This window comes from Oncorhynchus mykiss, chromosome 4 (assembly GCF_057628025.1).
Source record: "Oncorhynchus mykiss isolate SJ-2025 chromosome 4, ASM5762802v1, whole genome shotgun sequence".
In the NCBI taxonomy this organism is placed as follows: domain Eukaryota; kingdom Metazoa; phylum Chordata; class Actinopteri; order Salmoniformes; family Salmonidae; genus Oncorhynchus; species Oncorhynchus mykiss.
In genome coordinates, this window is record NC_143025.1 from 33847361 (window position 1) to 33869842 (window position 22482).

At 40.5% G+C, this 22482-nt stretch overlaps 1 protein-coding gene across 2 annotated transcripts; it reads left to right on the forward strand.

Annotated features, from left to right (window-relative positions):
- The first annotated feature begins 784 nt into the window (after positions 1-784).
- LOC110521722 (gelsolin) lies at positions 785-21332 on the forward strand. 2 transcript variants are annotated; one of them, XM_021599525.3, is made up of 16 exons: positions 785-960; positions 7791-7975; positions 8354-8508; positions 11153-11314; positions 11655-11804; positions 12918-13004; positions 13124-13345; positions 13610-13825; positions 14773-14906; positions 17067-17157; positions 17389-17559; positions 18519-18696; positions 18957-19072; positions 19230-19307; positions 19974-20034; positions 20162-21332. In XM_021599525.3, the coding sequence occupies exons 2-16, from the start codon at positions 7795-7797 to the stop codon at positions 20320-20322; spliced, it is 2163 nt and encodes a 720-aa protein (XP_021455200.3). In that variant the 5' UTR covers positions 785-960; positions 7791-7794; the 3' UTR covers positions 20323-21332. The 2 variants fall into 2 exon arrangements, with proteins under 2 accessions (XP_021455200.3, XP_021455201.3); XM_021599526.3 differs by lacking the exon at positions 785-960 and adding an exon at positions 1980-2263.
- Positions 21333-22482: the final 1150 nt, after the last annotated feature.

Below are 22482 nucleotides of genomic sequence, written 5' to 3' on the forward strand. Positions count from 1 at the left end.
GGATTGGGATTTGGATATGAAACCAGTTTGGGTTAAAGGAGGGATTGGGGTTAGGATACAAACCCAGTTTAGGGTAAGGGGTAAGGTAAGGGTTTGGTTTCGGTGCTGCTCAGTATGATGAAGAGAGGAGTGGGTTTGGGGGGGAGTGTGTTCAGAAGGAAAACTGCATATTTGATGTGTCTGGGTGGTTTAGCATAATCCACAGCATAATTCAGTACTTGACCATGCTTAAAGATGTATTCAATGTCTGATGTGTTATTGTTACCCATCTACCAATCACTGCCCTTCTTTATGAGGCTTTTGAAAATCTCCCTGGTCGTTGTAGTTGAATCTGTGAAATTCATTACTTGACTCAGGGACCTTACAGATGTTGTATGTATGGGGGACAGAGGAAGAGGTAGATTCAAAAATCATGTCAACCCCTATTATTTCACACAGAGTCATCAGTCCATGTAACTTATGTGATTTTTTGAGCCAAATTTGACTTCTGAACTCATTTCAGCTTGCCTAAACAAAGGGAGTGAATACTTATGCAACAACTATATTTTAGTTATTACATTTTTATTAATTTGTAAAAAAAATATATATATATATTTATTCACTTTGACATTACAGGAGTATTTTGTGTCGACCAATGACAAAAAAAAGGACAATTAAATATATTTCAATCCCACTTTGTAACGCAACTAAATGTGAAAAAAAGGTTCAAGAGTGTGTAGGCTTTCTAAAGGCCCTGTACTACCTACTCAAAGTAGGCCTACAGTGGTAAGCACTAGTTTACCATGTGTTGTTACTTGCAGGTTCAGTTGGGGCAGGGCGGGAGACGCCTCTTCTTTCTGAGCGCAAAGCTCCAGCTATATAATAGCCTCACTCACATTCAATCTTTTCAGAATCTGAAATACTACACTACATCCACATACTTTGCAGCTGAGTTCATCTTCAAAAGTTTTCTACTATCAGGTAAAAAGAAAATGAAAAATACACAAGTTGTATAATCAGCAATTGTCATACAATTAGGATATAGATAGATTTGTAAAATAAATTGGCTCCACTCATTTACATTTAATTATATCAGAGATAATCCTTGACTTTCTGTATAATGTAAAAGTTGTTTGTTTGTTTATCAGCAGCATTTTTAGTGTTAAAGAAACGTTTCTGCCGGTCTATTCTTTCTCATAGCGCAGTTGCCTTGCAAACTCATCTGAGGTATGCCAGATGTATTGGCTATTCTTTTGAATAAATGTCAATAGTTTAATTCCTACAAAATGTGTCCGAGGGAAATATTAAATAACTTTTTGTTCACATCAATTGTTTATACGCTCCCAAAAATGGAGGCGTGGCTTAGTAGTGGTGTGGCTTTCTCATTTTTTGCCACCCGTGAGGGGCGGCAGGGTAGCCTAGTGGTTAGAGCGTTGGACTAGTAACCGGAAGGTTGCAAGTTCAAACCCCCGAGCTGACAAGGTACAAATCTGTCGTTCTGTCCCTGAACAGGCAGTTAACCCACTGTTCCTAGGCTGTTATTGAAAATAAGAATTTGTTCTTAACTGACTTGCCTAGTTAAATAAAGGTAAAATAAAATAAAAAAAATGTATTCCAGTTAATCGGTCCTGCCTAAGATTGAGCACAGACTTAATGAGTATTAAAGAGGCTTACACAGTTCCTCAAATGTCTATGCATGTCTTAATGTTGGGATTCTTACCACTTTGTTTTAATATTGAAGTAGTAATGTTGCAAATAACCAGCAACATGTTTCTGTAAGGTGGAGTCAAGCAAATTATGTATATTTTCATTACATGTATATTCAAATATGTGATGTGCAGAACTATTGAAGAAAATTAAAATCAGCCGTGTACAAACTTAACATGGTGAACAGGAATGACATTTACTCCCACTGATAGACAAAACTAACAATCTGAAAGTCACGCCCCCAATAGGGCACACCTCCTCAGGTGCCGGGTCAACCCAGCATGAAAGTTAATAAAAACCCAACTGATGGTTAAATTAACTGGGCTATTTTCAGAAGACATGGCCTATTAGGGGTGTGGTTTTCAGATAGTTATTTTTGGTCACCCGGTTCTAGTTTACGACGTGTTGTTACTTGCAAGTTGTATTGGGTGGGGCTTGATATGCCTCTTCTTTCCAAGATGCTCTAGCTTTATAATAGCCTCACTCACAATCTTTGCAGAATCTTGAATAGGCTACTACACAACATCCACATCTGCCTTTGCTGCTGAGTTCATCTTCGAAAGTTTTCTACTATCAGGTATTTTTTTTTTTTAAATACAGAAGTTTTATATCCTTACATCAGCAATTCTCATCCAATTAGGATACAGATATACACGAGAACTAAACTTAAAAGTTTTTTTTTTTGTTTATCAGCAGAATCTTTGGTGTGAAAGTAACATGTTGCTGCCAGTCTATTCTTTATCATATTGCAGTTGCCTGGCAAACACATTTCTGGGTTGGCTAGATACATTAGCTATTCTTTTGAATAGATGCATACATGTTAATAGGTTAATTCCCACAAAATGTGTAGAATGGCAGAGGGGGAAAAAAAGAAAAATGACTGTTTCAGTAATGCACTGTGCCTTTAAATTGTAGTTGGTGGCTCAGCTAGTCGGATCCAGGAGGGAAAAAACCTACGCAAAAACCGTCCATATGAGTCATATTCATATTTTACAGAGGAATTAACAGTATGATTGCATATTGGAAAGACTTTTGCAGAATTTTTTTTTTAGATTGTATTTTAGAATACATTCATTTTATTGTATACTACAGCCATTTTTCAATTGTATTGCTCAATTGAGTTGCTGTATTAGCATGCTGCAGTGAATAAATAGTATGGAAAGTTACACACATTGGTATATGAGGTAAAAAAATATATAGGCCTATCTCTGCATATTGATATGTTTTAACACAATGATATTGTGAACTAAATAAACTAATGACAGATAATTAATTATTTATTCTATTTTCCATGTATTATTTCATCTTTTATTATGTCGTTTATGTCTCAATATAACATTACATTTTATGTAAAAGTAGCAGTGTGTAAATATTTTTGGGAGGGTGTGTTACACAGATATCATAAATGATACACTATATATACAAAGGTATGTGGACACACCTTCAAATGAATGGATTCGGTTATTTCAGCCACACCCGTTGCTGACAGGGGTATAAAATCGAGCAAACAGCCATGCAATCTCCATAGACAAACATTGCAGTAGAATGGCCTTACTGAAGAGCTCAGTGACTTTTAACATGGGACCGTCATAGGATGTCACCTTTCCAACAAGTCAGTTTGTCAAATTTCTGCCCTGCTATAGCTAACCCGGTCAACTGTAAGTGCTGTTATTGTGAAGTGGAAACTTCTAGAAGCAACGACGGCTCAGCCATGAAGTGGTAGGCAACACAAGCTAACAGAACGGGACCGCCGTGTGCTGAAGCGCGTAGCACCATGAAAATTGTCTGTCCTCGGTTGCAACACTCACTTTCGAGTTCCAAACTACCTCTGGAAGCACGGTCAGCACAAGTACTGTTCGTCGGGAGCTTCATGAAATGGGTTTCTATAGCCGAGCAGGCGCACTCAAGCCTAAGATCACAATGCGCAATGCCGTGCGTTGACTGGAGTGGTGTAAAGCTTGCCAACTTTGGAATCTGGAGCAGTGGAAACGCTTTCTCTGGAGTAATGAATCATGCTTCACCAACTGGCAGCCCAAAGGACAAATCTGGGTTTGATGGATGGCAGGAGAGTGCTACCTGCCCCAATGCATAATGCCAACTGTAAAGTTTGGTGGCTGAGGAATAATGGTCTGGGGCTGTTTTAATGGTTCGGGCTAGGATCCTTAGTTCCAATGAAGGGAAATCTTAACGCTACAGCATACAATGACATTCTAGACAATTTTGTGCTTCCAACTTTGTGACAATAGTTTGGGGAAGGCCCTTTCCTGTTTCAGCATGGCAATGCCCACGTGCACAAAGCAAAGTCCAAACAGAAATGGTTTTTGAGATCGGTGTGGAAAAACTTGACTGGCCGGCACAGAGCCCTAACCTCATCCCCATCGAACACCTATGGGATGAATTGGATCGCTGACTGCGAACCAGGCCTAATCACCCAACATCAGTGCCCGACCTCACTAATGCAATTGTTGCTGAATGAAAGCAAGTCCCCTCAGCAATGTTCCAACATCTAGTTGAAAGTCTTCCTAGAATAGTGCAGGTTGTTATAGCAGCTACGGGGGGGGGGGGGGGGGGGGGATGAGATGTTCGACGAGCAGGTGTTCACATACTTTTGGTCATTTAGTGTATATGTCATTTTTTGGTCTGTCATCCTATAGATTTTACTGTTTGGAGTCTGAGGTGGGTAAGTGTTGTGAATTAGCCTAGAACCCATCCAGTAGAGCTGCTTTCGGAATACTGAGAGAGTAATTGGTGGTGGCAGTCTCATGAGACGCCTCAATCAAACACTGTATTTGCTCAGATCAATAAAATGAAAAAATATCTTCTATTACGTCTTTATGTACATCAAATTACAAGTTTGGAACGCAATCATGTCAGGTATGCTTGTATGGTGAATATGGACTACAATACATTTTCAGATGCTGAAATGTTGAGACATGGATAAGTCACCCTAACAGTCAGTTTGAGAGACAGAGAAAGAAAGAGAGATAAGTAGAGAGAGAAAGGGAGAGAAACAGTTCTCTCTTGAGTCAGTCAGGCTCTCATGTGACTCACTCTCTCCTTTGCACCACCACCCTAGATCAACATTGAGTTACTGTCGGAGTTAGAGATAGACACCCTTCTCATTAAAGAGTAATGGTAAAGTATCAGGTTTCATGTAAGTCTGATATTGATACAAACATATGAGGTATGAGAGATATACTGTATCTGTGATACAGAGGGGTTATTTGACAACACATTCTATAAGGTTTCACACACAATGTTAAAAGCGTGACATTTTGCTTTAATTATGTGGATGACATCCATAGTAAAGAAAGACTAAATACTGTTTCCAAATAAATGAAGTAGCCTATGAGGAAGTAGCCTATGTCTCTGACTCATTTTTCCGGACAGCTGAAGTAAAAGCTCTGTGATGTTTTGAGCGAACATTCAAGGCCAATGTGAAGGCTACAACCTTCTCTGTCTGTTGTAAGGGATATTGCAGCTGCACAAGCATGATACTGTCCTGATACATTGCATTGGAGTAAAAACAATCTTTGTTTGTGTGATGATGTAGGCTTATATTTGTAGTTGCTGCCATATCATAGTCACTAGCCAGAGTTGCTGAAAAATAACACTACTGCTTTGACTGCCTGTCTGCTTCCTGCTTAGCCAAAGTTTGAAATGATGATGAAAAAAAATATTAGACCTTGTGTCTGTGACTTGCTTGTGTTTGATATGTTGGCTAGATAGCTACATGTAACTCCCCACTTGGGTTTTGTGTTGCTGCAAAAAACTATCTGGGAGTATGTACAAGCATGTTGGTCATGTCTTTTTTGGACAACATGTAAACAGCTGCATGTAGCCTAACTCTGAAAAAAGAACATGAAATCATGCTTATGCTTAAAAGCCTACTGAGGCATGGAATGCAAAAGTTTGAACATGTCGACCATCTCCTTTGTGTACAAAACATCAGACAATGGCGTTCATCCCCGATCAAAGTGGCAGCGGAGCAATGAGCAGCAACTACATAGATAACAGCCTTAGAATTAAGATCAACATACCAGAATGGACATTAACCTTCTGATGGTGGTCTAAGCATCAGCCATTTTGGTCAAGGAGTTGGTCAACCATGGTTTGCCTGTGCTGTGATAAGATAGTGTGGGAAAAAAATAATTTGAAGAATTTATCTTCACTGTATGTTTGTCAGCTAGCTAGCCAGACAGTTTAAGAGGAATGATTCCATTAATTTGTCAAATTAAGTGCCAATATGCCAACATTCCATTCAAACAATGCAGTCAATCCACAGCAAAACACTGGCTGAAATCAGTTGATGATAAGACTTAGACAAGTTGTAAAATCAACAAGTACTGATAATGTATCATATAATAGCACTCACAGTTTACCAAGAAAACAAATCATTTAGTCATTTAGGGTCTTTTTGAATATAATTTAGAGGCTATTTATACAGAACGTTTGTACAAAACCTGTATAAATTGTATTTATAACTATATAACAATTGGTTCTTTGGTTGACAGTAATTCTATTACACAATTTCTGATATATCACACTGTTATGTTCCTGCATAAATCAAATCTGGATTACGCCTCTACTGCCATTAGCTCATAATACACTGGTTTGGATTTGTCCCTGACGAATGTGGCTGACATTTTCACTCCATTCTTGAACATTAAGGTTTTATGACATAGCCCCTCTAGTAATTTCATAGGATCTCTATGGCAGGAGATAAAATGTAAAAAAAAATCCTTCACCTGGGCAGAAATCTGTGTATTTTTAGTCCCAGCAAAACGGTTTCCAGAAAATCCGGACCTGCAACCACTCCTTTGTTTTGCAATTGACACAGGGATCTGCTGACTTAATATTGGGTCATTCAGCAGAACACACACCTGTCTTAAGTAAACAATACTGTTTAAAGTCAATAGTCATGTGATATGGCCTTCTCTTCAGTGGGCCAATAATTACCTCTGTTTACCTGGAGAAAATATTACCTGGAGCTTTGACTTGTGTTGTGTAATAAATGCCTCTAAGGATTCAGTCAAACATTAACTAACCTAATTGACATACGACGTACAGTAATTATCCTATTACACATATGACACAATACTAAAGTAGTGGTGTATTATGAAACCTAGGAATTTGGTACATCTACACTTCAAAAAATGCTGGGTAAATAGTGGACAGAACACAAATAGGGATATTTTGACACAGGGTCACTTAGTTGGGTGGTTTTCTTTGAAGACTGAAGGCATGGCTTATTAGTGACGTGGCGTTCAGATAGTTAGTTTTGGCCACCCGTGAGAGTAAATGTCATTCCTATTGATCATGAGATGTTTGCACTGCAAATTTGAAATATTCTTCAATATTTTTTGTAAGTTACATATGTTAATATAAATGTTCTAACATTATTTAAATATTGTAACAAAGTGGTAACTCTCCCAACATTGGGATATGCATAGGCACTTGAGCAACTCACACTCTTGTGTAACAAGCATTTCGCTACACTCGCATTAACATCTGCATGTGACCAATAAGATTTGATTTGATTTGAACCCTCATAAAAGCCACACAATTGTCAGTGCTCAACCTCATTAGTGATGACAATATAACATAACATGAACCAGAATGATATTTACTCTCATGGGAGGCAAAAAATAACAATTTGAAAGCCACGCAACCACTAAGCCACGCTTCCAGTCTTTTGATCTGACCCAGTGGGTCATAGCTTAATAAGCCAGCATCAATAACCCAACTAAGTGACTCAACTGGCTGTTCCAAAATAACCCAACGAGTGTTCTGTCCAATATTTACCAACATTGTTTTTTTTAACCCAGCATTTCTTTTTAAAGTGTACTCCCTACAGATTTCCATTATTAGCACTATATGTTAGCCTTTAACACTACAGACACTCTCCAGGGTCTCGTTAACTGGTGATAAAGTGCCATACGTTTACATCATATCTTTGACTTTACTGTGATTCTGAGTTTTTTTTGTGTTTGTCAGCGATAATGGCAGTCATCTTGTGTATGACCTTGACTCTCCATCATCTCCTCCTCCTCCTCCTCCTCCTCCTAATCACCCCTCTGCTTTCTCCTGCTCCTCCCTTCCAGAACCATGGTGTTCCATAAGGAGTTCCAGATTGCAGGAAAGGGGCCTGGTCTTCAGGTATGGCGTGTGGAGAAGATGGATCTGAAGCCGGTTCCTAAACAGCTCTACGGGAACTTCTTCACTGGAGACTGCTACGTTTTGCTCTACACCACCGCCGCCCCCTCATACTACATCCACATGTGGTTGGGTGAGAGAGAGAGCTGGTTACCCCACTGATATATCCTACCACCAGGGTCACTCAAGCTGAGCCTTTAACTGCTATGCTATACATGCAGAAAATGATAATGATAAGCATTATCAAAAGACACATGCCAGTTCACCTGTCATATTTATTTGATAATTGACTGAATGGTTCCTCCCTTTGATGTTTTGGATGCTCCAGGGTGAAGCTTCCCCTAGGTACACATCTAGGTCCAGCAATTCTAACCTTAATCATTGGTAGGAAAAATGCAAAACTGACCCAAGAACACCGCCTAAGGGGGAACTTCATCATTCTGTATGTTCTATGGCCTTTCCCATTGGTAATCTTCCTCCTCATCTCTGTCTCTATTGGTTGATACCACAGGAAATGAAAGTTCTCAGGATGAGATGGGTGCGGCGGCCATCTTTAGCTCCCAACTGGATGATTTCCTGGGCGGAGGCCCGGTACAATTCAGAGAGGTCCAGAACAATGAGTCTATCACCTTCCTGGGATACTTCAAGTCTGGCATCAAGTACAAGGTGAGGTATTACTGAAAACTGTATCATTAAAAATGGCTGAAAGTCTCTGTTTTCCTTTCCAGCACTTAGAAGCTTTCTCTGTTATTATACAGCCCACTACTATACTTCTCTGTGTATGTCAATGACATTGAAACCCAATGCAGTGAAGGGAAGGAAGATAATGTGTGTGGGTTTTGCATTATTAGGTTAAGTATTGATAACCAAGTATTAACAACGAAGTAGATTCCAATTTGAACTTGGTGACTAATGAGACTGAAGTTTAGATCTACTGAATGACAAGGTCCTACAATAGGTGGTCAAAGGTGTAGTAATCTATTCTCTAGTGAGGACCACCCCAACAGCAACACTCCCATTAAGTTAAGGATCTCTTCAGATCGGTGTCCCACCCGTCCCACCCGCAAACTCATACAGCCAGAGAATGACAATGTACATACAGTGTGTACATGTAAGTACCCCTTGCAGTCACTTCAGTAGTTTTAAAACGGTTGTGTGGGTTATGTCCCCCCCTACTGGTTCAAATCAGTGTCACAATTCAGACAAGTAACAAGAACATTTCCCAGGACATAGACATGTCTTATATCAGCAGAAAGCTAAATGCTTGTCCAATTTACAGTAGTTATTACAGTGAAAACATACCATGCAATTGTTTGAGGAGAGTGCACTGTTATTGTAAGGGGTGCATACTGGCGGCAGGGAAGTGCAGGAGAGCCAAAACTGGATTACAACGGAGCAGTTTAATAAATAAAACCAAACAAACAAACAATCAATGGGTACAAAACCCATCGCACACCAGATAAACGTGCACAATGCACTTACAATAAACAATTCTGGACAAGGACATGGGGGGAACAGAGGGTTAAATACACAACATGTAATGAGGGGATTGAAACCAGGTGTGTGGGAAGACAAGACAAAACAAATGGAAAATGAAAAGTGGATTGATGATGGCTAGAAGATTTTCGACGCCAAACGCCGCCCGAACAAGGAGAGGAACCGACTTCAGGGGAAGTCGTGACAGTTATGTACATGAAAATGTATATATTGACCAATTAGGCACATTTGGGCAGACTTGATACAACATTTTGAACAGAAATGCAATGGTTCATTGGATCCGTCTAAAACTTTACACATACACTGCTGCCATCTAGTGGCCAAAATCTAAATTGTGCCTGGAGTCCTAAGTTAGATACTGGCCTTTCTCTTGCATTTCTAAGATGATGAAGAAAGAAAAATGTTTTTTACCTTGTATGATCTTTTACCAGATCTAATGTGTTATATTCTCCTACATTAATTTCACAAGTGTTTCCTTTCAAACGGTATCAAGAATATGCATATCCTTGCTTCAGGTCCTGAGCTACAGGCAGTTAGATTTGGGTAGGTCATTTTAGGCGAAAATTGAAAAAAAGGGTCCAATCCTGTGTTGAAATACTAATGAGTCTCGACACATGTTGCCAAAAAGCTAACTGTACTATTTTTAAAGGACTGTGTCTTTAAGTTTTAGCTTCTACAGTGGTTAAAGTTTTCCATAGAAGGTTGCTATAGAGTGTTTGAAATGGCAGAAAGACTGAGGGAGGACACATCTGGGTCTTTTTCCAGAAAGCCAAATGGCTGCATGTCTGGCAAGATTTTATGTTGGCTTCTGAATTGGAAAGCAGAGGAAGGAAGCCTTGGAAGTACATCTTTACTTAATACTCTGGACAAAGTTACTCACAATGAACTTTGAAATTGGAGTTTATAACATATGTAATATATAATGAGTATACAAAACATTTATGGAAAATTCCACCCAAAAACTATCTTTTGGTATTTGTTTCATTAGTTAATTGTTGACATAATCCTAAAATGTTTTGCTTCTCAGCAATCAAGTTGTCAAGACATAGATCCCTATAACTCAACTCTAGACCTTGATGCCAGTTCCACTGCTTTTTTTTATTGTTGCCCTCTAATCAGGGACTGATTTAGACCTGGGACACCAGGTGGGTGCAATTCATTATCAGGTAGAACAGAAAACCAGCAGGCTCCGGACCTCACAGGGTAAGAGTTCAATACCTCTGACATAGACTGACCAGGTGAATCCAGGTGAAAGATATGATCTCTTATTGATGTCACTTGTTAAATCCACTCAAATCAGTGTAGATGAAGGGGAGGAGACAGGCTAAGAGGTTAAAAAATGATTTTAAAGCTTTGAGACAATTGAGACATGGATTGTGTGTGTGTGCCATTCAGAGGGTGAATGGGCAAGAAAAAATATTTAAGTGCCTTTGAATGGGGTATGGCAGTAGGTGCCAGGCGCACTGGTTTGTGTAAAGAACTGCAATGCTGCTGGGCTTTTCACACTCAACAGTTTCCCGTGTGTATAAAGAATGGTCCACCACCCAAAGGACATGCAGCCAACTTGACACAATTTGGGAAGCATTGGAGTCAACATGGGCCAGCATCACTGTGGAACGCTTTTGACACCTTCTAGAGTCCATGTCCGACTAATTGAGGCTGTTCTGAGGGCAAAAGTAGGAGGGTGCAACTCAATAGTAGGAAGGTGTTCCTAATGTTTTGTATACTCAGTGTGCATATAAACTTCTTATAAACTATGTTTTATTGTTAGCTTCGTTAACCTGACACGTTATTTAAATTCTCTGTCCTTCAGCAAGGTGGGGTGGCCTCTGGCTTCCAGCACGTGGTGACCAATGAGATGAACGTCAAGCGTCTGCTGCACATCAAGGGCCGCAGGGTCATCAGAGCCACGGAGGTGGACATGTCCTGGTCCAGCTTCAATAGTGGGGACTGCTTCATCATCGACCTGGGAAAGGTGAGCTGGGACAGGGTATCAGTGACTAAGCTCAACGATGAAATTAGAAGTTAAGGAGTTAGGTCTCCTAAACCAGACCCACGTGCATTGAACTTAGCCGATGCTACATAGGGGGATTGTCACATAGGCAGAAGCGCAAAAATCCCACATGCACAATGTGTGCATATGTGAAATGGGAGGAATGAAGGCTCTAAAGAAGGAGAGGGCAGTAAAATACCCCAGTTGTTATTTTGTGGAGCATACATGAGCATGCATAAGTAGCTATATCCAGAGGCAAGACTCCTCCCTTACCCTAAGTCTGAGTCGTGGCCATGAAGACAACTTTTGTTTCTATTCTCAGGACATCTTCCAGTGGTGTGGCAGTGAGTGCAACCGCTTCGAGCGACTGAAGGCGTCCGAGGTGGCCATCGATGTCCGTGACAACGAGAGGAATGGCCGTGCCAAGCTGCAAATTGTTGAGGAGGGAGGAGAGCCAGAGGCTGTCATCAACGTGAGACATTTGCATTTTTACGTTTTAGTCATTTAACACTCTCTTATCCAGACACACACACATACGCACACACACACACACACACACACACACACACACACACACACACACACACACACACACACACACACACACAGATAATCGAGGAGGAAGGAGAACAGCTGACTGAATCCCAAATCATTCCCTCACCGCTCCCCCTCCAATTGCAGGTTCACGCGCACCTCTGCCATTTGCACAAGTGTCTCATTGCTGAGGGAGTGAAGATGATCGAGGGTGTAGGGGCTAATTAGACATTCAGATAGTCACTTAGACCGAGCCAGCAAGGCTGCAGGCTTCAGAGCGAAGTGCTATCCCGACAAGCACTGCGATATGTTTGGAGTCTGCGCAATTTCATAAAATAATGGAGAGGAATTCCTAATTATATGTTGTTTGCATTTGTTAATGTCTGATTTCGAGACTTGATACATGTAACAGATGACATACCTCCCAAATTAAATGTTTAACTGTTACTGTGGTTTATATCTTGTAAAACAACAGGGGGATTCGTTAATTTGAATTTCATGCTTGTTTTATTGTTTAAAAGTGGAACATGAATTTCATCATTCAAGTAAGGAGTGTGTTCCGAAGTTGATGGGTTTATTGATCCCATCCCTACTCTCTGGAGGTCACCCTCTGAGTTTAGTTAGCAACACGTGACGCTCCGAGCGAGTTGATAGGGGCGAGGGGGCAGTTTGGGATTCACCGACAGCCTGTCATCTACCTGAGTCACCTTCACCACCACTTCCTGTCCCTGTAATACAGGAAGGGAATATGGGAGCGAGGGTTACTGGCATCTGGCATTATTATGCCCTTTTAGCACACTAAGACATTGCAGTGTGAACTTGAATAATTTTAGCTGTCTTCTATTTTGTCTCATTTAATGCATTTTTAAAAGGCAAGGGGTTGTTCCTGGTCTTGCACGGTGGTCACAAGCTCTATACAAGGGTTTTTATGCAATGGTGGAATTGTAGATGAGTGCAATGGGACTTCTCAGGCAGAGCTGATAAACTTGGCTATGACTTATTTCTCCTTATTCACGGTATTAATAATTGCTGTGTTTGCTTTTATGTTAAGGCTCTGGGGCCCAAACCCAACATCCCTGCAGGAAGCCCTGATGACGAGACTGTTGAAAGAGCCAACAAGAAGGGAGCTCTCTACATGGTAAAGACTCGCAGCCCTGTGCTGCTCCCAGTCTGTCATATGTGTATGTTTTGTGGTGGCGCTGTGTACTGTGAAAGCACAATGGTGGGTGAATACAGATGTATTGTATTGGGTTGTAGATCTCTGACGCAGCAGGCTCCATGAAGGTGTCAGTGGTGGCCCAGACCAACCCCTTCAAACAAGAGATGCTCTCCCCCAGCGAGTGTTACATTCTGGACAACGGATCGGACTGCAAGATCTTTGTCTGGAAAGGACCTAGTGCCTCCACAGATGAGCGCAAGGCTGCCATGAATGCTGCAGAACAGTTCATCAAGGAGAAGAATTACCCCAAGCACACCCAGGTAACGTTACAGCAAACATGTCTTCATGCTGCTGCCGTGAATTTGTATGCCAAAGTTATGCACCATGACGGTGACCTTTCTACCCTACTGCTGCTGAATTGTGCAAAAGTCATACACTACAAGAACAACCTCTCCACATCCCATCACCACTCACTCAGCTCTGTGTATTGACCAATTCCTTTGGATCTACCGCTGTCATGTCCCTTAACAGATATGTGGGTTGAATGATTGAAGCCCTTTGATGTCTTCTTCTGTCCTGTGCAGATCCAGGTGTTGCCGTGCGGAGGAGAGACTACCCTGTTTAAGCAGTTCTTCTGTAACTGGAAGGACAAGGACCAGACCACGGGCCCAGGCCAGGCCTACAGTGTGGGACGTATTGCCAGGGTGGAGCAGGTCCCCTTCGACTCCTCCTCCCTACACACCAACAAGACCATGGTTGCCCAACACGGCATGGTGGATGACGGATCTGGGAAGGTTCAGGTACTGCTGAAAGAATCTAGTGATGAGAATCAGTATGATGATCTAATTCCAGTGGTGGAAAAATACCCAATTGTCATACTGGAGTAAAAGTGAAAGTCACCCAGTAAAATCCTAGTTGAGTAAAAGTCTAAAACTTTTGGTTTTAAATATACTTAAGTAACAAAAGTAAATGTAATTGCTAAAATATACTTAAGAATCAAAAGTAAAAGTATGAATAATTTCTAATTCCTTATATTAAGCAAACCAGACGGCACCATTTTCCTGTTTTTTAAAAATGTATGGATAGCCAGGGGCACACTCCAACATTCAGACATAATTTACAAACGAAGCATGTGTTTGGTGAGTCCGCCAGATCAGAGGCAGTAGGGATGACCAGGGATGTTCTCTTGATAAGTGTGTGAATTAGAATATTTCCCTGTCCTGCTAAGCATTCAAAATGTAACAAGTACTTTTGTGTGTCAGGGAAAATGTATGGAGTAAAGGTACATACTTTTCTTTAGGAATGTAGTGAAGTAAATATAAATATGTCAAACATATAAATAGTAAAGTACAGATACCCCCAAAATATTTTTACACCACTGTCAAATTCTACTACTCCTGGTGGTGTGAGAATTGTTTTTTTGTTTCGTTCAAAGGAGTGAAACGAGTGAATCTCAATTTGTCTTTCCACAAATACTTTCATCTTATCTCCTCTACTTCTGAACTGTATTGGAGGAGAACATCCAAGGTCCATCCCCCTCAGACCTTCTTCTCCAATGTGCCATAGAGCCATAGAGAGAATAACAGGCAGAGGGAGAATGTGTTACAAGGAAGGCAAACTTGTGCATGTGTGCTGGAGGCTGCCGTCCCGACCACTAGACCACCCAGCCCATATGTGAATTGTTTTTCATGTACCACACACCGAGAGTTACACCTTGGTAACTAAAGGTGATGCTTCTCCTCCTCAGGTGTGGCGTGTGGAGGATGGTGCCCAGGTGCCAGTGGACCCCTCCAGCTACGGCCAGTTCTATGGAGGTGATTGCTACCTGGTCCTGTACAGCTACCGCCTAGGAGGCAGGGAGCAGCATATCATCTACACCTGGTTAGTGTTGTTCACCATGTCGCCACAAGAGAGAGCCTTCATCAGACTGGAGCTATAGACTGAGTATACCAAACATTGAGAACAGCTTCCAAGTATTGAGTTGTGCCCTTTTGGCCTCAGAACAGCCTCAATTCATTGGGCATGGACTCTACAAGGTGTCAAAAACGTTCCACAGGGATGCTGGCCCCTGTTGACTCCAATGCTTCCCACAGTTGTGTCAAGTTGGCTGGATGTCCTTTTGGGTGGTGGACCATTTTTGATGCACAAGGGAAACTGTTGAGCATGAAAAAACCCAGCAGCATTGCAGTTCTTGACACACATCAGTGCCCCTAGGACCTACTCTGTTCAAAGGCACTTAAATATTTTTTCTTGCCCATTCACGTTCTGAATGGCACATGCACACAATCCATGTCTTAATTATCTCAACATATGAAAATCCTTCTTTTAACCTGTCTCCTCCCCTTCATCTACACTGATATGAGTGGATTTAACAAGTGACATCAATAAGGGAACGTAGCTTTCACCTGGATTCACCTGGTCAGTCTATGTAATGGAAAGAGCAGGTGTTCTTAATTTGTTATATACTCAGTGTAACTGCATTAGCACTTCTCTGGGATATGTGGGACGGTATCGTCCCACCTCGCCAACAGCCAGTGAAATTGCAGGTCACCAAATTCAAAACAACAGAAATCCCATAATTAAAATTCCTCAAACATACAAGTATTTTACACCATTGTAAAGATCCACTTCTTGTTAATCCAGCCACAGTGTCCGATTTAAAAAAGGCTTTACGGCGAAAGCACACCAAACGATTATGTTAGGTCAGTACCAAGTCACAGAAAAACACAGCCATTTTTCCAGCCAAAGAGAGGAGTCACAAAAAGCAGAAATAGAGATAAAATTCATCACTAACCTTTGATGATCTTCATCAGATGACACTCATAGGACTTCATGTTACACAGTACATGTATGTTTTGTTCGATAAAGTTCATATTTATATCCAGAAATCTCAGTTTACATTGGTGCGTTATGTTCAGTAGTTCCAAAACCTCCGGTGATTTTGCAGAGAGCCACATCAATTTACAGAAATACTCATAATAAACATTGATAAAAGATACAACTGTTATGCATGGCATTTTAGATCCACTTCTCCTTAATGCAACCGCTGTGTCAGATTTCAAAAGAATTTTACGGAAAAAGCACACCATGCAATAATCTGAGTACAGCGCTCAGACAACAAAACAAGCGATACAGATATCCGCCATGTTGTAGAGTCAACAGAAGTCAGAAATAGCGTTATAAATATTCACTTACCTTTGATGATCGTCATCAGAATGCACTCCCAGGAATCCCAGTTCCACAATAAATGTTTGATTTGTTCGATAAAGTCCATAATTTATGTCCAAATACCTCCTTTTCCTCGCGTTTAGTACACAATCCAAACTCACGACAGGCGAAAGTTCAGATGATTAGTCATATTACAGTTCATAGAAACATGTCAAACGAAGTATAGAATCAATCTTTAGCATGTTTTTATCATAAATCTTCAATAATGTTCCAACCGGAGAATTCCTTTGTCTGTAGAAATGCAATGGAACGCAAGCTAATTCTCACGTGAGCGCGCGTGATCAGCTCATGCCACTCTGGCAGACCTCTGACTCATTCAGCTCCCATTCCCCCCTCCTTCACAGTAGAAGCATCAAACAAGGTTCTGTACAGCACTTTGAGATATCAGCTGATGTACGAAGGGCTATATAAATACATTTGATTTGATTTAAAGACTGTAGAAGCCTTAGGAAGTGCAATATGAAGCCATAGACACTGTATATTTGATAGGCAATGATTTGAAAAACTAAAAAACTCAGATTTCCCACTTCCTGGTTGGATTTTTCCTCAGGTTTTTGCCTGCCATAGGAGTTCTGTTATACTCACAGACATCATTCAAACAGTTTTAGAAACTTCTGGGTGTTTTCTATCCACATATACTAATAATATGCATATATTAGCAACTGGGCCTGAGTAGCAGGCAATTTACTCTGGGCACCTTATTCATCCAAGCTACTCAGTCCAAAGAAGTTATGATCTCTGTTTGTGTCTATGTTATCCCATACCCATAACAGTGATTGATGGATTGATATATTGATTGATTGATGTCTTCAGGCAGGGGCGGAAGTGTACTCAGGATGAGCTGGCTGCTTCCGCCTTCCTGACGGTCAAGCTGGACGACTCCATGGGAGGCTCACCTGTCCAGGTAACACTTACTGTACAAAGACAATCCAAGAACAATTGCTCACCATTCAGATAAATCTGATTTAAACACACCTCATATGTCTTTCAAACACTCAGAGAAGTGTCCTCTTGTCTTTGTTGTTTGGAAGTGTGATTTATTTATTTAACCTTAGCCAGGTAAGTCATTGAGAACAAAATCTATTTTACAATAACAACCTGGCTGTGAAAGAGTCTCCTCTCCTATCTCCTCCAGGTGCGTGTGACTCAGGGCCAGGAGCCGGCCCACCTGATGAGTCTGTTCAAGGGGAAGCCCATGGTGATCCACCTGGGCGGAACTTCCCGTAAGGGAGGCCAGAGCAAGGTGGGCTCCACACGCCTCTTCCACATCCGCCAGAGCTCCACCAAGGCTACACGGGCTGTAGAGGTCAGTCTGTCACACAACATACACGTATATCTTGGACGCTAAACCAGACAAGATAAAGCATGAGGTTATTAAATATGAAAGGACTAAACCTCTCTCTAAAAGCTTCAAGTTTTTCTTGAACCCTAAATGTTTTTCAACTAGATTACTAATAAAAGCTCATCCATTGTTTAAAAGTGGCCTTTTTGCCTTTGTGCAGATTGCCATGTCCTATTTTCGATTAATTTAAAATAAAAAAAAATTCAAGTATCTCTCTTTTTCAAGCTGGTTACAATTTCAATTTCATCCCCCTGGCTGAACTCAAATGTGCTGGTTAATAAACGGTTAATAAACAGTTAATAAACGACAGGTAGCCTAGTGGTTAGAGCGTTGAACTAGTAATCGCAAGGTTGCAAGTTCAAATCCCCAAGCTGATAAGGTACAAATCTGTTGCAGTTAACCCACTGTTCCTAGGCCTTCATTGAAAATAAGAATTTGTTCTTAACTGACGTGCCTAGGTAATTAAAGGTAAAAAATAAAAACCTGTACTTATGTAAAAGATGTTTGAAAAGGGTATTTTGTTATTAAATGATATTGTAAATTGGAATGGTAGAGTTATGTATTTTATGGAGTTATCAGAATTGTATGGGAAGGTCTACTCAATCCAAGATTACAACCAATTGATTACAGCATTACCCCAAAAATGGAGGAGGTAGGTGGCAGCGGGAGGAGGTAGGGAACTGGTCTGTCTGCCCAATATAAAGGATCAAAACTGGCGGAGGAATAAAATAGCATAAATAGGAAAGTATACCAGTTTCATTTGAGGACCAGGATGTTGACAGCTGTGTCATACAAATTGAAAAATAGCTGGGAAGAGATTTTGGATGTACCGATTCCATGGTACAGGGTGTGTGAGTTGATTTATGAAACGGCTCAAGATTCAAGACTTCGTGCCCCCCCCCCGTCTCCAATCCTCTCTTCAGGTGGAGCCCTCTGCTACATTCCTGAACACCAATGATGTGTTTGTGCTGAAGTCCCCTGACACTGTGTTCCTGTGGAGGGGAGTGGGGGCCACTGAGGAGGAGATGGCTGCGGCACAGTATGTCACCTCTTTCCTGGGAGGAGGGAAAGCCACTGTGGTGTCAGAGGGCAAGGAGCCTGGTGGGTGTTGTAGTCTTATACCTGGTGACTGTCATAACAAAATGTGCCTTAGTGATAGTATTTATTTTACATTATTTGTTTCTATTTTAAATACTTTTATTGTAGTGCTTTTATTAGCAAATATTACATTTGAACGACCATTACAAAATGTTGTACTCACTATAATTTATTATTGTGTTTTTCTGATGTTTCTTCATTTGCATTGAATGAAACTGGTATGATGAGTGTTTTGATGTACCATATTCTGCTCTCTTCCCAAGCTGGGTTCTGGTCTGCTCTGGGAGGGAAGAAGGAGTACCAGACCTCCAGCGGTCTGCAGAAGATGGTGAAGCCACCGCGCCTGTTTGGCTGCTCTAACAAGACTGGCAGACTCATAGTGAGTAGAGGAATGCTTTCTCTTAGTGAAGGGATGGACTATTTGGTTGTGAAGGTTGGAGACATCAAATGATGCTCTGTATTTTTCTCTTTCCCTTTCTCTTTCTCTTTCTCTTTCTCTTTCTCTTTCTCTATCTCTCTCTCTTTCTCTTTCTCAGGCTGAGGAGGTGCCTGGAGATTTCACCCAGTCAGACTTGGCAACCGATGATGTCATGCTTCTGGACACTTGGGATCAGGTAAGGTCTTGGCATGATGTGGAAGACCATTATAAAGCCATTATACATTATAATCCGCATGATCCCAGTGGCTCTGATACAACTGAAGTCCTGCCATGAGTTTTTAGAGGAAGTGATCCAATCCTCCAATCCCTCTTCACATCCTGCTTTTACTGTTTTCTGTATAATAATTTGAGTGTGCAGGGTTGATCCCATAGAAATATCATGAGGCTTTGAAGTTACCGGTCAGCCGTATTGGCAGTCATCCACAGGAATGAATGGAATTCTACAGTATTTCAAATAAATGTTGAAAGGACAAAATTACATGTATTTAAGAATGTTTTTGATGTAGTGGGAACAGTAACATAAGATTAAAAAAACTTTACTTTAAGGACTTTTTAAAATATATATATATTTAGTAGCTCACATAACATTATTTAAAAGTGTGCATTAAGGTGTCTATAATAGAATAAAGGTGGCAAAAACAAATGTAAACATTAATACATGTATTTCTTTAGGTTAAATATTTTATTTACAATGGTTGGGGAATGCCATGATGGAGGCGTGGTTACTTCAAAACAGCACCTTCTGTCTGTCATCTAGTGCAGTATTGACTTGACTGGGAATGTCTGTCTAGTTATTCTATTTCTATTGATGATCCACTCTCTTTTTCTATTATTTTAATAGGTCTTCCTCTGGATAGGCAACGAGGCCAATGAAGTGGAGAGGTCCGGATCAGCAAAAATTGGTACGATTGATTAATAATCTGGATTGGCCATTGTTCATACATACACTCTATCACTACCTCATTGTAGTCATTGACAAAAAGTGTCAATCGATAGGACTTAATGTAGAGCTTTCTTCTTGCCTTTCAGCCAAAGACTACTTGGATTCGGACCCCTCTGGTCGCCGGGGCATTGCCATCACCACGATCAAGCAGGGAATGGAACCGGCAACCTTCACCGGCTGGTTCCAGGCCTGGGACCCCAAGATGTGGGAAACAGACCCTCTGGAGCGTATCCGTGCCCGTTTTTAAAATGTACTGTCACTAGGACAACCACATCCCCCTGCTCCCTCCCGTTCTTTACCCTCGCATGGCTTCTTCTCCAGCATGATCCTGTACTCCTAAAAACAAGGCCAAGACATCTGCAAGACATCTGCAAGACATCTGCGAGCAGTTGGACCCATAAGCCAGATGAAACTGGTCCATTATATTGGAGCAGTTTACAGTTTACTGCTTGGATTAGCTCGGTCGCGGATATGTTTGTGTTCTAGCCTACTCCATTGCTGTGATTGTCAAGCCAAATGTTTGACATAACAATGAGTGACAAGGAGTATTGTCTTTATTTGACTATTTTCATGTATAACTGTGTGGCTTCTCAATAAAACAAGGGCCAATGCTCAAGCGCAATAATGAAAACAAAATATGTGTAAATGTGGCCTTCAAGGGGCAATCAGAAGTTGCGACATACATTTTTGGACTTAGAGATTAATTATGTGTACCCATTGATGAATATATGTTATAAATACCTCATTAGCTTAGTTCAACCATTAGAACCCCAATATAAGCTTATTTTTACTCCAATGTTTGTAAACAATATAGCCTCAAAACATTGGTTAAAACTATAATTTTGATATAATGGATGGTCAATCCTTGCGTCCATAGCTCTGTCTATGAATTTGAGAGTGATTGCATTTTTCCAGCCCCATCTCTCAGCTTTTTGTTACTTCTTTTTCAATTTTTTACTTTTCAATTTTTTATTCAACACTTATTTAAAAAATGTTCTTCACTTCTTAAAGCATTGTAGGTTAAGGGTTTGTAAGTAAGCATTTTAGCACATATGACAGATAAAATTTGATTTACCAAACCAGGGCTGAGGAGACCACTTTGTTATTGTTTCTTCTGCTGATTTCCACTTTAACAATGATGGGCATTTAAAAAATACACTTTTGCTATTGTAAAATGTGCCTAACAAAGTCTATTTCATGCTTGTATACTGTAGTAAATTAACTTTTGTTAGTAATAAAACATCCTGTTTTTTGAAAGAAGGTTGGGCTTTTTTTAATTGCGTCTTGCATGTACAGATGTAGGATCTTAATTTGAGCCAGTTTGCTACAGCAGGAAAATAATCCTGCAGCAACAGGAAATGTGAATTATTATGTGGACTATAATTATTGACATTTTTGTAGGGTTTGATAGGTTATGTCACATTATGTCAGCTGTTATGACATATTATGACATGATTATGACTGTGTCAAGTAAAGTGTTTGCTTGACACAAACAAAGGACAGAGGAATTCCTTGAACCCTTGAAGCGAATTGTGTTAAACTGTGTTAATTGTGGTAAACATTTGTAATGAATTAAATTCTAAGTAAAAAGTAAACAAAATGACACTACAACAACTTCAGGTAAGATACTGTATTTATTCTTGGTCCACTTTTACAAATCAGAGTCCCTTTTAAATGTTAGTTTTCTTGCGTAACACAACACAGTTGAGCCTAAATCTATTTGTGTGACAGAAATGTAACACAAACAATATCATACATAATTACTAATATCATTTTTATAGTTTCTTGTCTTTCCAATGTCCTGTGGAAAAACATAAAAACCTACTTAAATAAGACAAATGTTCTTGCTCTCAGGGAGTGTTTCAAGACTGGTGGCGGACACCCAATGAGACCAGAGACAAATGAATTGGGGGACTAGTTGACCGGGATTATTGATGGCAAGCAGCCCCTGGATGGTATTTGGACAGTTCAGATGGGGGTTCGCTCCAATCTTCATTTAGTTGGACACATTCATTCAACATGTTCCAGTCCCGCACTGCAGCGAATATGTAATGTTGTCAGTCATCTCTTGCACTCCCATAATAAAAATTCTGTAATGAACTCAATTCTTGTAATGAACTCAACTCAATAATGCAGTAAATTTTCTAGAGGCAAATGATCACCATAGCTTGGAAGGGATAAGATGGGATGAAGGTCAGCCTGCTACATCTGCAGTAGCCAGGAGTGAAGACTGTGTCAATATCCTGGGCCAGAGGACAAAGACAAAAAGGCTGAGCATGCATGAGAAACTGGCAATGGAATTTCCTGAGACAATTATTTAAAAGAAGCATAAATGAAGAGGAGGAAGAGCAAAACATGAAGAAGCAGTACCAATGTTCTTAGGGGTCCCGATATTTCCATTTGTGAA